General features: G+C 44.9%; 1 protein-coding gene across 1 annotated transcript in view; it reads right to left on the bottom strand.

The window, feature by feature from the left end:
* The window catches only part of LOC135368861 (band 7 protein AGAP004871-like), a 335,172-nt gene that overhangs the window by 142,040 nt on the left and 175,860 nt on the right, over nucleotides 1-17,272 (bottom strand). The window contains exon 3 of the mRNA XM_064602402.1: nucleotides 12,962-13,067. Coding sequence (XP_064458472.1) covers nucleotides 12,962-13,067 — 106 coding nt within the window. The remainder of the gene's footprint in view (nucleotides 1-12,961; nucleotides 13,068-17,272) is intronic.

Raw genomic sequence — 17,272 nt, 5'->3', positions numbered from 1 at the left:
GCAGCCAGCATTATAAGGCTCTACGCTCATAAAAACGAGCCCGACTCAAAATACCAGCGATACGACAGCGTCAAGATGATGATAGTAGCAAAAAGCGAGAGCAAACGCGCGCTGGATGATGACTGTAACGCAGAGGGGAAAATAAATACGAACGCAGGAAAAGACGGGTGGGATATCGATGTCGACGAAGATGCCTTCGGACATGACAAATATCGTTGGACACACCGCCCAGGCATTTGTAAATAAAATAAGCCGCGGGAACATATATCGCGAAAGGGGCTAGGCGGAACGCGAGGCTAGCATACTTAGGATGTTTGGAGGGAAGAAAGAAAGAGAAGGAAGGGAGGGGGGGGGTCACATAGAGGGCAGGAAAGGGCATGGCTTTACGCATGAGAGATACGTATGACTGCAACTCGGATAGTGATGAATGCCCTTTTTTTTTCCCTCTCTCTGGTAGCGCTTTGCAATAGGGAGGCCATACTGGAGTTTTTGGGACGCAGAAATGCGTACCTTTAAATTCAGGTGTACTGGTGCGAGCAACGCATTCGGAAGCGAAGATCAGTCAGAAGGACTCGTATGTTTCCCGGTCAGCTGAGAAGAAGCATTCGTCCAATTGCGAGCGTGTGTGTATTTAACTATACGGCGGAAGTTGGTTGGATTGGATTGGATTGGATTTCCGTTGAATATATGGGATATACAGGATGTTTGCTCTAACGTGTCCAGAAATTATATTTAAAGCGAGCGATAAAAGAAAAGAGAGTGGTACTGTTCTGCTACTTGAGTAAGAAACAGGTACTGCTTCACTGGTACCACCTGTTTGTTAGTCAAGTAGCCGAAAAAAATAGCGCTCTTTTCTCTTTTATCGCTCGCTTTAAATAAAATTTCTGGACACGTTAGAGCAAACGCCCTGTATATCCAATATCTGTAGGATATTACGGGGATTGTGGCTCCACAAGTGTGGCACTTGTCCGGCAGACAGATGAAAAAAAAAAGTAGCTGTATCACATTTTTCGTTCAGTTTTAATGTTGTTCTTTCAGCAAGTCACGTGAAAGACAGCGAAACGCAATCCCTGTCGGGTGTGATGTGTGATGTGATGTAGTGTTGCGTGGCTGAGTAACTCGCTCTACAACATCGAGGTCCGTTCTGAAGCATGAATGTTTCCGAGGAAATATACTGAAGTTGAAGAAGAAAATAAATTAGGACCTCATGCACATGTACTTATTTTGTACTCCCCATTTACATTCATCAATGGTAGCCCTTCTTTGTAGGCGTCTAATGTGATATACTACATATGTGATATACTACATATTAATGTGTGTATACTACAAAATACACCTTTTAACGTTGGTACGAGCGTTGAAGGGGCACTGCAATGCAACTTTTTCTGAGATGAAAGTTCGAGTTTCAACAAGAACTAGGCAAACCAAAATTATTTTACTTAGCACTACCGTTTGTCAGGAAAACGCCATCGTTGACGGTGGCCAATCGACTGTTCAAGAAGCAGAAACAGCAGCAGCCAATCGGGCAACGGAACATGCGTTCCCAAGCCGGTTTGGTATCCGTGCGTTTCGAAAGTAGTCCGTACGTAGTCCTGTGTACGTACGTCGCATCATGCGACTAGCTTCGTGTTTCAGAGCGACTTACTTAACTGTCATTAGTAACAGTAAGGAGGAATGCTCCGATGCAGCGAATTATGCGTAAATCCCGCCAGGCGCTGCCGTTGACCGACACGATTTCGCTTTATAGGTCGCACTATTTCTTTAAAGCGGAACCACTCCGCAGTGGGGATCGCACATCCGGCAGCGCTAGGGTGGCTGAATACTAGCTCCCTCTGTGTAGGGTGGAGCCACCCTTTGTAGCTAAGGGAAGGCCACAAAGCCGCCATGTTTACGCCCACGCTTACCATGCATGAATGCTGTGTACCGATTTCACCCACTTTTTCAAACCTCCTCTGCTATGTATTTACTCAACTCCAAAATGTAGTGTGTAGCTAAGCGCATAGGTACACAGGTACATAGGTACATGGGTAGGTGCACAGGTACATGGGTACACCTTTCTGAACGCATCGCGAGCTGAGCGTGGGCGTAAAGATGGCGGAACTTCGTAGCAGACGACGCGGTTGTCTTCACTCTATATGCAGAGGGAGCCAGTATCGAGGCACCCTATAGGCAGCGCTACTTTCCGATGCGGGAAGTGAAGCGATGGTCGCGAGATGGTGCCGAGATAAGAAAGAGCCTAATATCAGTTGCGAAACCTTTCTTTCGGGCTACTCTATAGGACAGCGCTTTTTTTTTTTTTTTTTTTTACATTAACCCGCTAAATTCAGCACAAAACTGCCGAGGCGGAGCCCTCAACAAAGCGCAATTCATCCACGTTGCTTCCGAAAGGTGTCCGTTCAAAGGAGCAGTCCTTTCCGATAGCGATCGGGAAAGCTCACTTGCGGGCTGCAAGACTTCAGACACTAAAAATAAAAGGAGGTACAAAGGGACCCAATTGTTGCTAGCCTCCTTTGCGGCAGAAGGAAGAGGCATAAAGAAATAAAATCTACCCAGAAAAGGGACACAGAGGGAAAGTTTCGCTGATGGCTCCGTGGAGATTCTGATTGGAAGTGTAGGTATTCATTTATGGCCGGCTCTCTAAGCTTTGCTCTCCCAGAGTCGTCGTACTTAGCTACTCTTTCTTTGGTTACGGACGTTTCTTTGTCACAAGAGAACTATGGGATTGAAGGAACTTCGCTTCGCAGACAATCGGGAAGTCTGACGTTCCCTCCCTTCTTTTCCCTCCCTCTCTAACGTAGGATTTCCTTGTGGAAGCGAGTAGTTGGTTCGGGTTATGCTGTGCTTCTAGATTTGTTTGAGCTTTGCATTGAAGTGTATAATTTTTTACTTAAAGCGCCATTAAAGTGGGCAAAAAATTGTGTTCGCGAAATGAAACATATCGCTGCCTTAACAGCGGTACAAAAGGTACGGGAAAATGCTCCTTTAAAGAAAGACTTTGCAAGGATTCGAAAAAAAAAAAAGAATAAGTGAGCGTTATACCGAACACGAATTGCACCCTCGATACCGAATACAACATTCTCATTCATTTTGCGCCAGTAATTAGTTCTTAAATGATGACAATACAAAACCGAAACCGAAATGCGAAGAGCAGAAAGCCGAGCTCCATACTATACGGCGGTTCGTCCGGAGGAGAGTAGTATGACGTCACACAGCATTGTCATCTGCTACGAAGCCTGCCTTCTCCCTTGCCGGATGCCGGATGACGTCAGCAGTGTTTTGCTTTCAGGGCCCTCTCGCTTCGTAATAAATTCCTTCGAATGAAATCTGCCCAGTTTTGGAAGGAAATATTTCGTGCACGTGTTCCTGACATGCCAAAATTTACTGATATGCCACAACCTTTGTGGTGATCTTGTTGGTGAGTCCCCCTTTAAGAGTAATTTTTAAGCTGGAGAAAGGATTTCAGCAATGTTTAGGCTGAGGGATCGCACGGCTGAACGCCTCACTGAAGTATTCAAGAACTATTTGCATTTCTAGATTGAAGATGTTTTTCTAAATAATGTTTTCTCGTCACATCACTTAGTTGCTCTGCCGCATGGGGGCTACCTGAAGCACGATGTCGTGGAAATGCCCTATGAGAGCACGCGTTGACTGGCTACAGTAACAAATCCTGAAGCACGCAACCTCAATGTCATGGACCGAATGGTTTCTATAGCAATAAACGGCGCACGTTTTCATTGTAACGTTTTTTTGTTTCTGTTCGTTTAAGTTTTGCGGCTAGAACGTTGAGTCATCTAGGGTTCCTCCTGTTCAAGCGTACTAACGTCCGAAAATACAAGAAAACATTCTTGACCAAGTGGAAGCACAGTACTTGGGGGAAAAAAAAAGAAGAAAAAAAACAGGCGCAACGAAACCACCGCGCAACGCTACGGAGCGTCAAGGTTTGAGAGCTAGCATGCAGCAGGGAAAGCATTGGAACTTTAGTGTGCATTTCTTATATTCTTGGGAGGCTGGAGGCCGTATCTGCGCTGTCCCTAACTGGGCTGTGCCTTGTTACATATGTTGTTTTGTTAGTTGTTATCGCTAACAACTACACAGCGTGTTTAAACGAAACCGCCACAATAGCTAAGTAACATAGGACTTGAGAGACGCTCTGCAGTGTTCGCAGTCGCATACGGGTGCCAGCATGTTTTTGCTGCCCACCGGACACGAATGAAGAAGAAGACGACTTGAAAGCAGAGCCGTCGCGAGGCGAGTTTGCGCCCCAGGGAAGGGTAAATCTGAAGCACCCCCCACCCACTCTCCCACTGCCGTCAGAAGCCCCGTAAACAAAGAAAAGAGAATGCTTATTTGCACAGGCGAGATTGTAAATTGAAATTATATTCATTCTCGCTTTATGTTGTCCAACCAACCTACCCGGGTCTGCCATTCGGCGATCGCCCTCTCGCCCCCAACCATAGCCTCCTATGTATACTGATCAGTATATAGGAGGCTATGCCCCAACCGTCGCTACGGCTCTGCTTGAATGGTGTCTAATTGTGCCCTATTTTCTATTTTATTATATTCTATTGCTACATTCTACTTTATAGTTTTCTAATTTCTATTTTGACAAACTGCCATGTTGCAGTCTAACTTTTACTCGCATCTCTAACGTCCTGCATCCGTTGCAAGCACTACCGGACGACCCTCATCCACTCTCTTCTTCTTCTTCTTCTTCTTCTTCTTCTAGTCTCTCGTCCACTGCCAGTATTCTCTTTTTCTTCTGCTCGGGACACACAAACCACGGTCGGTCAAGCGATTATCCTCTGAGCCAATCTTTCCTCGTAGCCTTGTTCCCGTCCACTATTGCAATTTGCTGCTTGTGAGGGACGCCAATTCTCTCTGTATATCCTGACCTCTGCAAACGGCTCGTATAGTAGCCGGGCGCTCTATTTTGGACACTGTCTAATATATTTGCCTTCAGCGGCGCGCAACAGCAAATGGGTTACAGCACAGCACCCAAGAAACGACAACATCGCCTGGTCGTGCTCTGTCGCTCCTTTGTTTGCTTTGCGAGAATCAGCCCTGGTATATAGACGCTCGCATAGTTCTTGCACCGAGATCGGCTAAAAATACTGCAGCCGTCGTTCGTTCTTTGCTGCAGGATTGTCTGGAGCTGCCCCAAGAGCCATTTTCGTTCCTCGTTCCGTTCGTAAGTTAACAGCGGGCCCTGGCCATTAACCTTACCCCCCCGGATTCCGGAAGGAAGGATTTCATCCGTTTCTATCTGAAGTGTCTGATTCGCGGTTAAATGTTCAGCGCCACGAGTGTACAACAAGACATCGTGACGATGATCGTATACTGTGAAGGCGAAATTATTCGTTGGCAATGTCGAATGTCAGAAGTGTCCGAACGTGGTGCTGGTCGGACTGTAAGGAGCATTGTGGGAGTAAGCAGGGTGAGGTACACCGTGGAGAAGGCTCGAAGGCTTGGGGTAGCTGGTGACAGATCACGTAGAAAAGCCTTAGAGATTTTCAATTTCAATTTATTCAATTTACCATATACGTACATGGTTGGGCACAGAAGCAAAAAGCTGTCAGCTGGCAACTTGAAGATACGGGAACGAAACGCATGACGGCAACAAATACAACGTCTATTCCATTTACAGTGTCTTTTATGACAACTCTGTGTTTTTTGTTGGAATCAGCATCACCATCACCATCACCATCGTCATCGTTCCAAGAGCCTTTCACCAATGTAACTGGTGCAAGTGATGTGGAGTTGCTGGTCTCACACTAGTGAAGCCGAAATCTCCATTTTATTCTTCTTTCAAATCAATCAATCAATTAATCAGTGTCAAAAATGGCGAAAACGTTGTTCACTGCAGCACAGTTGACACGACATCATTCCAACATACTCTTCCACATCGTAGAACACCTTCAATTTGGGAGCTTTTGAAGCAGTAGCTTTATAGGGACAACCAACGTCTGTCGGCACAGTTCCCCCTAAAGTCGGCCCAGGACGCACACTAACCCCCCTCTGTCCCCCACTCCTTCCTGCTGTCCTCTCTCCATGTGTCCACATCTGTACGCCGCTCATAGCCACAGTTGCTTCGCAGCGCTGGCACGGAATCAAAAAAAAAGTAAAGAAAAAGCCAACGTTGGCAGCCGTACGTGTATGTTTCGTCCCTAATAGTTGTGGAGAGAAGAAGAAGAAGAGAGAGAGAGAGAGAAAAAAAAGATTAAGGAAGAAGTTACAATTGCATCACGGAGTGTGAGGAGGAGGAAGCAGAAGGGAGAGGAGGAGGGTCGGAAGGTAACCCTGTAAAGCTACCGCACTTAAAGCTAACGCGGACGGCGGAATGCCCAGTGACGTAGCCTGTTTTTTTTTGTATACGTTATTTTTAGAGTTTGTACGATTTAGCATTTTTTCAGCGTCCCAATGCGGTGGAACTTGTCCCTCTATAGCGACGCGCCTAAATGTCATTTCCCCCCCCCCCCCATATATATATATAATTTCAATTCCGTTTTAAATGTATTCCCTCACGCAGTTACTGCGCGTCGCATGCGAGAATAAAATTCGCTTGCTAAAATAAAATAAAAATTAATTTACGCGCTCCCGACCTTCTCCTGGCGGTAAAATCAGTCGTCGCCACGTTTTCAAAACCAGAACGGGTCTTTATAGATGTTGGTTTTGTCGCTCAATGCCCTTCCCCCCTTCTCTCTCTATCGCTTTCACTCCCTCTCAATATTCGTGTTAAAAGAATGGAAGCTCTAATTTACGGTCTAAATTATGCACCCAATCGATTGTGCTGCACTTGAAGCACTTAACGTTCTCAGACTCCTCTTCGCTGGCTCCACTTTAATCTTTCATGTTCTTAATTATGCTGATTTCTGCTCGAGCGTCTTTTTTTGTATCCCCTTCTTGTCTTTTTTTTTTTCGTGCGCAGTTTTTCTGGATTGAAATTACAAAGAAGCGCAGATGAAAGAATGGTACCGGAAGTTGAACGTACGAGTACCCTCTGGTGCATCTTTTCTTTCAGACGAACGGAATTTGAAGGCTGGGATTTTGAATTCGTTGCTTCGCTCAACGTTAGAAAGAAAACGGTTCGTTAAGTTTGGCGAGGGAAGATTGGAATAAGCATATGATGATTTGGATGTGCAGAAGAAACCATATGAGATTGGTTCAAGTGTTGTTGTTGGTATTGGTGCCGCAGTCCTGGCCTTCGGCACGTGCAGCATGTACGCCACAGAAATAGGCTGTATTGTTTTGAGTAAACTCTACAGCATTCATTTCAAAGGGGGTCAGTGGAAATGTATGTATGGCTGCCTAAAACTGTATACTCGGACGTGCCAATAAACGTGCAAATGAAGAAGGATATCACGTGACAGCGCGTCACGTGATCTTTTTTTGTGTGTGTTTTGCGGGGTTTCTTTTCCGGCAAAAAAGAAAAAAAAGGCACACTAGATGTACCATACGGGAAACATTAGGGAGTTTTAGGAAATTGTAAGCGGCCTCCAACTCCGTATCGCTGTTTGCCAATCAGATATCAGGAGCGTGACGTCACCCACTCCAAAGGAATCATGCAATTGGCTTATCGTGTTTTCGGAAAACGAGAATATAAAGGAGCAGTAAACTACTTGTAGGAGAGGGCGAATGTGCAATCGATGGGGAATCACAAGTGGAAAACGTTTGCAAAGTGAGAGTCAGTCGGCTTTCTTCAAGAAATTGCGCCAGTGCTTGCGATACAACATCCAACTGCTATAGGCTGGCCATGCCAAGGGCCAAAATATTGACGACATGGAAATGTCCTGGAAGCGCCTTTTCGCCCAGACGGGCGGAAGGCACTTCCAGGACACAGCGACTGTAGGAGTACTCGGAACGCACGGAGACTATAAGGATTGGATTGGATTGGATTGGATTGGATTGGATTACAAATTTTATATCCCACATCTCTCACGACGTGACACTCGCTGCAGTTAGAGACAGCAGACATTCCCAGCTTAAATAAGAGACGAGCGCTGTACGGGATATTCAGCCGCAGCCCATGGACGCGAGAAGGCTTTTCTACTTCTTACTCTTCCCGCTAATCCCTACTCCTTTAGGAACCACCTATCATTTCCCGTAATGTTACGAAGCTTTCAGACTGGGCGACCTCATAAAAGGAGACGACATCTCAAGCGCAGGAACCTCCGAATTACCCACGTCCTGCTCTTTGATATCCCGAGAGAAAGTTCGATCCACCACAAAGAGGGGGGAGATCCTCCGTCACCCCAGCAGCCACATGGGGCACAATTTTCCAGCCTCCAAGAGCGCTCTCACCGAACAAAAGTGTGGCGGAACTAAAGGAAAGGAAAGGAAAGGGAAAAAAAATCCCGTGTCGGTCGGATCTCCTAATTTTATTCCGAGTCTCGGTCGGAAAAGTCTCAGAGTTATGGACGAGGCTTATGGGCGGGAGCTCTCGAGGGAACCTTCGGGCTCATGTGGGCTGTCGTCGAGTGGCCTCTAGTATTGGGGGTTTTGAAGCAAAATGCCCAGAATGGATTCAACATTGCTCGGAGGAAGAACGTTTGCGTCGTCCTATTTCCCCGGGGATTCGGAGCGTAGCCTATATGGGAGTCGCTCCGCGGTGAAGCCAATCTAGCCTTTTCTGTTTTCGTCGCTGCACGATTAAGGAGCTTGCGTGCATGCAGTTAAAGCGCCTCGGGAAAAGGAAAGTCGGCTCGATATGAGCTGTGTCGAAGGCCACACTCGAATAATAAGAGTATTAGTAAAAAAAAAAAAAAGAAAAAAAAAGAAAAAAGAAGAAGATGATTCTTTAAGAATTTCACTTATTGAATTATAAAGCTACAATTAATCGTAGTCGTGGAATAAGACAGCTTTCAAGTGTCACTTCTAACTACACACTCTAAGGAGAGAAAGAGAAAAAAAGGGAGCAACTTTATTGGTTTTTGGGATCTACATGCGTTGCCGCAACCGGTAGTCATGCAGTGAAGTTTATGCAAAGTTTGGGGAACATTTGCACTGCTGGGAAGTAAATTTCAGGGTCAGGGGGCTAAAAAAGGGGAGTAACTGCAATCTATAGGGGAGTAGGGGAGAAGCTGCAATCAACTCTCCAATTTATTTATTTATTTTTAGAGTGCAGCTCAAAATGAAATCGCGAAATGTGGTGGCAATCGAGCTCGTTGTAGGAGTGGTGAAGTGTTTTGTGCATGGGTTTTAAGACCTAACCGGTCTTAATGTCGGATGACGACAACAAAAGAAAAACTTCCGAGTAGCTGTGCAACCTTTCGTACTCTCAGCTAAAATACAGCGACAGTTGTGTCGTTTACACATTGTGGGCAGTCTTTAACACGATTATTTCTCTCTGTTTGGGAGTTCTTAACACATAATAAGTTAATATTTCCGAATTATCTCTTACAAATACATTGCAGCTCGAACATTGTTCAGGTGTTTAGGAATGTGTACAGTCTTTTCTGAACGAGTTCATTGTGCAGGTACACAAGACAAGATATCCTTCAGTAAAAGAACCTTCCCCGGTGGAGCCATCCCTGCGAAAGGCACGGCGTCTTGTGCTTTCCACTCCCGCTACCTGCATCACCACTCCTCACGTGATTCCCAGCGTCGTATGACGTCATCTTCGCAGCAATTTTGCAATTAGTCACGGAATGCAATCAATGGATCACCGCCCTTTTACCATAGGCAAGGTGCTTGGCCTATGGTCCAGTAGCGTTTATGTGCCCCAAGGTCTCCGTCCCTTTGGGATTTCCTGTCACCAACAGGCCTCTCCACCCTGCGTTGATCACCTGAATCTTCTTCTTCATCATCATCTCTCACTATGTACAAATGGCACAGGGGCAGCGCCCAGCCTGCTGGCCGGCATCACCCCCATCTCATCATCGTCTCTTTATGTGTATATATGTGTGTGTGTATGTGTGTGTATGTGGTCCCGACAATGGATTAATGGTTGTGGCAACGCATGTGCTCCCCCAAACGGCAATAATTATCCCATATCCATCAATGAATTACTCAATTACGATAATTACTCCAATCATTGCTAATCTTTTTGCGTACACTATATTGTTCCACGTACGTTAACAGTCTTCAGCATAACCTGCCTTCTTTTTGTTGCTGTGTCGTTCCCGTGTCAGGAGGTTTGCCTGCCGAGAAGATGTAGCGCTGCTACGAAGAAATCGATGCGTCTCGGGCAGACTTTACTGACAAATGTGCCCACATTGCCTTTATAGCGTCAGACGAAAATCCAGGAAGCACATCCGAACAGCGCAGCCTTTACCAGAATTCGAACCCGGGACTCCTCCCGGTCTCGAGGCGGTATAGTCGGCTATGCTCAGCGCCAATGGGAGCTGGCTGTTTTCTTTCTTTTTTTTCTTTTTTTTTTGCGCATTTAAACACGAACCCCCCCCCCCCCCCCCCCTGCGCGCATAATGACACGTCCTGCACTCATTAGCGTTTTTGTTAGCTGGCTTTGTAAAAGCTGCGGGCGTTTTACTAACCTTTTGTTCTCTCGCGAAAAACCGCGCCGGCGTTAAAAACACGGCCGGCATAGAAAAAGATCCTCTCGCTGTGACTGTGAAAAGACCGGGGAGACGACTGCTGTTGTCAGCTCGATAATTTGCACCGTAGCTAATAGCTTCCTACACTTCTCTGCGCCAGTTCCGGTATTGCAGCTCTCGGTATAGCGTTTCCCCCTTTTTTTGTTTCATACAATTTATATGACCACAAATATTTCATCTGACTCCCTTTAATATCACGCCCACCACATACTAATTGACCATTGGACCGTTTACAAAATGTTGGCGTCTTCCCTTGGCGCGATTAGATTTTTGATTCCAGATTTGATTTGTTTGTTTTTTATTCCATTAATAAACGCTTTGATCCATCTTTGCCTTCAAATCAAGACCCCCCCCCTCACCCCCCCCCGGAATGGAATTATCTTCCCAGATGTATTTCATCCATTACCGATACTTCACACTTCCAATAAGCATTATGTGATCACCTTCATGTAACATGGCGTTCGTAACGTGTGTTGCTTTAAAGCGTGCTCTGATTTGCATATGGTGATCTGTATCACTTTTTCTGTTTTTCTTGTTACGCTTTTGATTTTTTTCTTTGGTTGCTCACTGACGTTTGTATAGCTCGTAATTGCCGATTCTTTCCTAAATACTGCACATATAAATAAATGGGTAATAAATGCTCTGCGCCTTTGTGCAGAGTACATTTTACGAGGTTTCCTTTTCCCTTTTTTCCACCACAATTACTACACCTTTCAGTTGAGTCTACGAAATAGAGAAAGATGTTCATTTGCAAAAACGTCCTATTTTACACGCTGAAAAGTGTAAAACACAACGACTGTGTGACTTCATTTTGCCTGATATGCGTACATACGAATGGTAGATTGTACATATTTTTAGCAGTGTGACATTCTTGTAACGATAGTTCGCACGCAGAACATCTACGTTGTTATTGTGTTAGTTACAAGCGTATACGAAGAGGGGAGTCAAGTCCTGTAGATCACATAAACAAAATACAGAAGCCGACACTGAAGATTTTTGTTTATGTTAGTTACAAGCAAAGTGTAACCTGAGCAGCTACTTGTGTACTTGGATAATTATGTTAAATAAAATATTCTGAACAGGACAAAAATCATAAGAAAAAAGGGCGAAATCTGAATGGATGTCATGTTACTAGTGCGTATAGCCAGACTTCCTGAGTTTCTTTCGACGAAAGATAAGCGAAAAGTTGTAGCCTATCACCCTATATCATCGGGAAACCGGCCGAGCGCGAAGATCTCTTTGACAGTGTTTAACAAGCTGCCGATCCCTGCTCGTATTGCATATCGAACCTCCTAACACTCCATCAGACATCAGTCCTCACTGTCCTCCATCTTCATCTACTTTCAATCTCTATCCTATATCTCATCCCATCTCAGCCAGTGAAGTCAACAACGTCATAAGTGTGCCTGGGAAATGTATCATCAGCGGTTCGGCGAGCAGACGTGGCCTTGCCGACGAAATATTGTGCTGAAGAACCCACAGTTAGTATTCCAGTGTAGAAACAAGAAAGCCTTATCTGGGAATGGTTCAAGAGAATCGTACATTTTAGGCGCGGCACATGCGACATAGGGTGGCGGTAACGAAAAACAGACATAGGGAAACTGAGCACAGGATACACTATGCACACGGATTAAAACTTCGTAGTGAGAAAGTGCTCTCGATGCAGATTGTTTTGCAGTGCTGCAATCTCAATCACGTGCTAACAGAAATTCTCATTTGCTTCAGCTTTCATCAATTATGTAGCATTATTAATTAATTAAATATCGAGCACGGGACTAAGAGAAGAGAGTGACCTGCATCCCAGGGGTAGGTATTTCCGCAGAAAAAACCCGGCTGGATCGCAAAAAAAAGAAGAAAAAAAGAAGAATGATTTCTAGTGGAGTGTGGACCATACTGTCCCTGATCGTGTATTAGCTGTGAATGCATCCTAAACTAACAGAGTATGTTGCGTTAGCAGAAGAAGGGCTTCTCCCTGTGAGTACGGATACGCCGCATCAACTATGCGGATTCCAGGATCTCCGATTCGTCTCAGTACGAAAATGGGTCAGCAGTATCTGATGAAACACCTCGGCCAGAAGCAGCGTCCACTGACAAAAGTGGGGTTCCTTTTTTACTGCTCAAGGACAGTGGCAAATGCAAATGATCTCGTCTCGCAAGATTGTTCTGACAAGGTGAGAAAGTACCACCGCCACGACGGGAGCATCTAATGTAATCTTTCAGGTCTGCTTTTTACTAGAAAAGCTGTACATAAAATGGTGTGGCTGTACGTTCTTTGTGACCGTGCAAGCACAGTTTCGGGAAGTGCCTCGGTCGGTGTCGTGGAACGGGTATATGGTTTGAGTTCTTTGCAATCACGAAGGCTTGTTCGTTCCGAAAAAGATACAGCATGGTGTCTTCGTGCATGTACTCACGAATTGCTAGCGTGAGAGTTTCCACTGGAACCCAGGCTGAGTGCATCTTGTGAATCACAGCTGGCGTCCGAGGGGCAAGCCGGCGTTCATATGAAGGATCAAAACCCTGCGTCAAGAGAAATGGTACACTGTTGGAAGACTTCGATTTCCACATAACACTTACGTTTCATACTTGTGGACAATTATGTAGTATTTAAAGGAAACAATAGTGGACTAAGGTTATGGTGCCGAAAGACCAGTTGGAATTGGAAAACAGACACCCTACTCCCATAACCCTCACCCTCGTTTGGAAAAGCGATTTAAGCGCGACGAAAACAGTTGATAACGATTTAAGTCGTTAATAACGAATGCAGCCCGATAGAGCTTTACTGACGTTCGCTGGAACAGTACGGCAAACTAGAAAGGACATATCATCTCCGTATTTTTTATATCTCAATGAATCAATCAGTATATGAGAGGTATCGTCCTCATATAGCTACACCCCGTGACATAATCATTCATATTTTAAGTGTCGTTGTTTCATAGCAACAGTCACGGCGTTGTAGAGCTCTCCAAACCCGAGGACGCTGAATTTTACTCTGAACAACAGCTCTACCAGCAATCTATTGTCATGGCGGTTTCAACATACTTTGAGACTGAAGCTTAACTATGAGTTTCGCGATTCCAATGTGTACAAACAGTTCTAGGCATTCGGCAACACTCAAGGAGCTTCTGCAACGCAGGACTAGAGGGCTGGGTCGCCGTCAGACCCAGGTCGACATAAAACCAAACTGCGCGCAAGAAAGAACGGTGTTTCCGTGAGGGCGAAATACTTTCCAAGGTTCTCGAGAGTTCAGTTTTCGAAATCACTCTCTGAACCGAAATACCATATGTATCTCCATGCGTTGCAAAAGGAGAAGAAAAAAAAGCGTTATGTAAGGAGAAAAACTGCTCTCGGAAAACAAAAATGCATCTGAGGCTATGCAGAAGAAGACTACGGAGACTGACTTTCCTTTTCTCGTAAGGCATTGTAGAAGTATAAACAAATGTTGGCCTCCCGTTCTGTTGATTTACTGCCTGATGTCGGTTCCCAAACCTAGTTCAATTCCGAATGCGACAGGACGAACTTTAGAGCTTTTGTGCTCCAGAGAGAGAGATCAAAAAGGAAACAAAGAAAAGTCCTGTTCCCGTCCTCAGTAAGTCAAAATCTCTGCGACATTCCAATTCTCTCTTGCTCCACCAGAATGGAATATGTTAGTGAATGGCGAGCAGACCAGACATTTCCGGAGCTAATCGACGCAACGGAATTGTTCGAGGCTTCAATCATCCATTATATAATTCGGTTCGCTGATAATCCAGTATTTACGCAAATGACTCGATTCGGCATGGTATTATTCTCTGACGTGCCCCAAGGGAGATGCTTTCCGTACAGTAACGCCGAATATATTTCACCAAATGATTATCTATTGGGTCGCCATCAGACCGTGCACGTGTACATATGCGTTTGCCGACTGCGATGGCGTTATTATCATAGCAGTCCGTAGTTGATAGTCTGAGGGTAAAGATGGTACAAGTAATAGGGCGACATGGAAGAAGTCATTGATGCACAGGGCATGAGCACATAAAATTATGAAAGGAAACTGGTTTCCCGTCGGGTGTATCGAATGGCCGCCGTTTTCGTGCAGCGCAGTGTAATTTATCAGTGCGGGTTGAGTGCAGAAACGAACGACGACTAATGTAACGCGACAGACGTTGCACTGAAGCGACCCCTGTAATATGCGCACTCAAGCCGGAGTAAGCGACTCTGCGCCACAAAACCCAATGGAATTCGCCCAGACTTGTGCCCGTTACTCGAAAAAAGTAATTGATTACCGTTACTGTTACTTGTACGGAAAAAGTAATTGGTTATCGTTACCAATTACAGGACTTCAAATGTAATTGAGTAACGAGTAGAAAAGTAACGCGTTACTCCGGTCGTTACTCTGCATTCACGCAAATTATACCCGTCTTTGTGTGCCTCAGCAAAAAAAAAAAAAAAAAAGGAAAGTTCAACAGTGGAACAGCTGAAATAACCCAAAAATATGTACGTCTACTGTAGTTATCGCCCGGGAAGACGTTGACCTGATTGTGGAAGATCATGCGTGGAACTTCCCCATGACTCACTAAACCTCAAAAGCTACCACAAAGGGACCACCACACTGGTGTAGGAACAGATTAGGGGGAGAGACCCTGAAATTCCAGAACAAAGGCTGACGGCACGAAGAGCTTGACTTGGGGCAGGCAGAACATCTAAAAGATGAGTTAGTCTCTGCCGGGAAAGTAATCAAATACTGAGTAATCGATTACGCAGAAAAGTAATTGATTACTCGAAAAATTACTCAGAAAAGTAATTGATTACAAGCAACGCAATTACTAGTAACGCGTTACGCACAAGTCTGATCATTCGCCCGAGGAAAAACATGGCAAGAGTCATGCACTCTAAGAAAAAAAGGTGTAATTTTACTCCTGTTGGGGACTATATGCACTGCCACACTATATACACTAAAAATAGTTCCATTCGGGAGTAAATGCACGGGAGTGAGTAAATGTCACAGACTGGATACTGCATTTCACGCTCTGTGCTAAGAGTCCCAGGTACACAATTCGTGTGCATGCATGAAAATACTTTGAATCAAACCGTCGATATATCGAGTGATATAAAATCTTGCGAAATACATAGGGCACAATTTGGGAAGAAAGAAGCGCCAACTGTTACTTACTCCCTGTGGGTGGAAAATTGCTAGGTTTACTGAGTTATACAGCCTTATGCCATCAAATTGACCAAGAGCACATATTTACGTAGACTGTTGAATTCAGAAGACCGTTTGCGAAGTTCAGTGACAATTTGCAGTCCAGGGGACTAAATGTCGGGGGTTAGGGAACTAAAATGGGGAGCAATTGCAGTCTAGGGGACTAGAAGCTGCAATCACTCCCCATTTTACTCATTTTTTCCCCCTCAGAGTGTGGAGGGACATACTGTTTGCCTGCTTCTCCTGCATACACTACGCCAAGGCAGTGAAAGCACGCTTCACAGGAAACCGCGACGGACAGACGGACAAACAAGCGATTTTTTTTTGTTTTTTTGCTTTTGTACGATCGCGTTTCCTGTAGCTTTACAATGAATTCCGCGTTTTTCACACACATCGTACATATAACCGCTTGAACGGCTGCGTGACCACTGCATGATGTTCCGCGTCAAGAACATGCACAAGGCCGTTCATCCACCTTCGAACGAAGACAACTTTTCTCTTTCACCCCTTTTACCCTGCAGGAGCGATGCGGGTGAGTCGTTCCGGCACTAGACACAGGAGTAAAGTACATAGTGGGCAGAAGGAGGTACTTTGGTCTTTCCGCAGGCTATCATTAGGGCTCGACGTTTCAGTGGGTCGAAGTCTGCGCTGATTGAAGTTACTCATCCTTGTCATCTTTGTGACTGGCCCGACACGCCCTTGGGCTGTGTGAAGCGACCATGTATTGTTTTTCCATCTTGCGCTAGGTTCAGTTCAATTGCCGCTGTTCGAGGCACTCATATAAAGTGTCCGTCATTAGAAGCGAACGCTCAAATATTAACAAAACTCGAAATTTACGGGTTCGGTGTTTGCTTCGTAATGTGATTACGTGTTTTTTTAAGACCTGAATTTGGTGTTTCTTGAAGGAAGAAGAATATCTAATGCTGCAGCAAAGGAGAAGTCCAAAGGAAAGAAAGAAAAGAAAAAAAAGGAAAGAAAAAACCCTGCAAATTTTGACGAACAAACATTTTTATCCCGTTTCCTTTTTGTTTTTTTCCTGGACGTCGGAATAACTGCGCAAAATTTCCAATCCCGAAAATAAAAAATATGAAGTTTTTGGTCTGTTGTACCGTATATTTCGCATTTTGTCGAGAGTAAAAGTTTTTTTTTATTCTAAAAAAAAGGAAACGTGAGAATTTTTTTTTTCAACAGTTCACAATTTCCGGGTATTTTTCATCTCTAGTCCGAAGGCTCAACCAAATGTCAGCCGTGTCGCGTGCTTCCTCGAGAAGCCAAACTCGGTTGTAAAGTAATTTCTAAATTAATTTCGAGTAATTTCTCGCGTTTCTCAGTTATAAATTTATGCACAGCTCCGACAATATATGACTTTCATTTTCAGCAAAGCCCGCAGGTTCAGGCCGGTGGGAGAAGTTTATTCATTCAGCTCAAAGCCAAGCGCAAGATTCAAAATCACGCGACTCACCGACGATTTCTTTCTCGCGATATAATACGGAATTCATTCTTGGAGCTACACGACACGTAAAGCAGAGAAGGAGAGAGAGAG

This window comes from Ornithodoros turicata, chromosome 9 (genome assembly GCF_037126465.1).
Source record: "Ornithodoros turicata isolate Travis chromosome 9, ASM3712646v1, whole genome shotgun sequence".
NCBI classification, from domain to species: domain Eukaryota; kingdom Metazoa; phylum Arthropoda; class Arachnida; order Ixodida; family Argasidae; genus Ornithodoros; species Ornithodoros turicata.
Note: the sequence above shows the minus strand (reverse complement) of the source record. Positions and strands in the feature narration are given on the sequence as shown.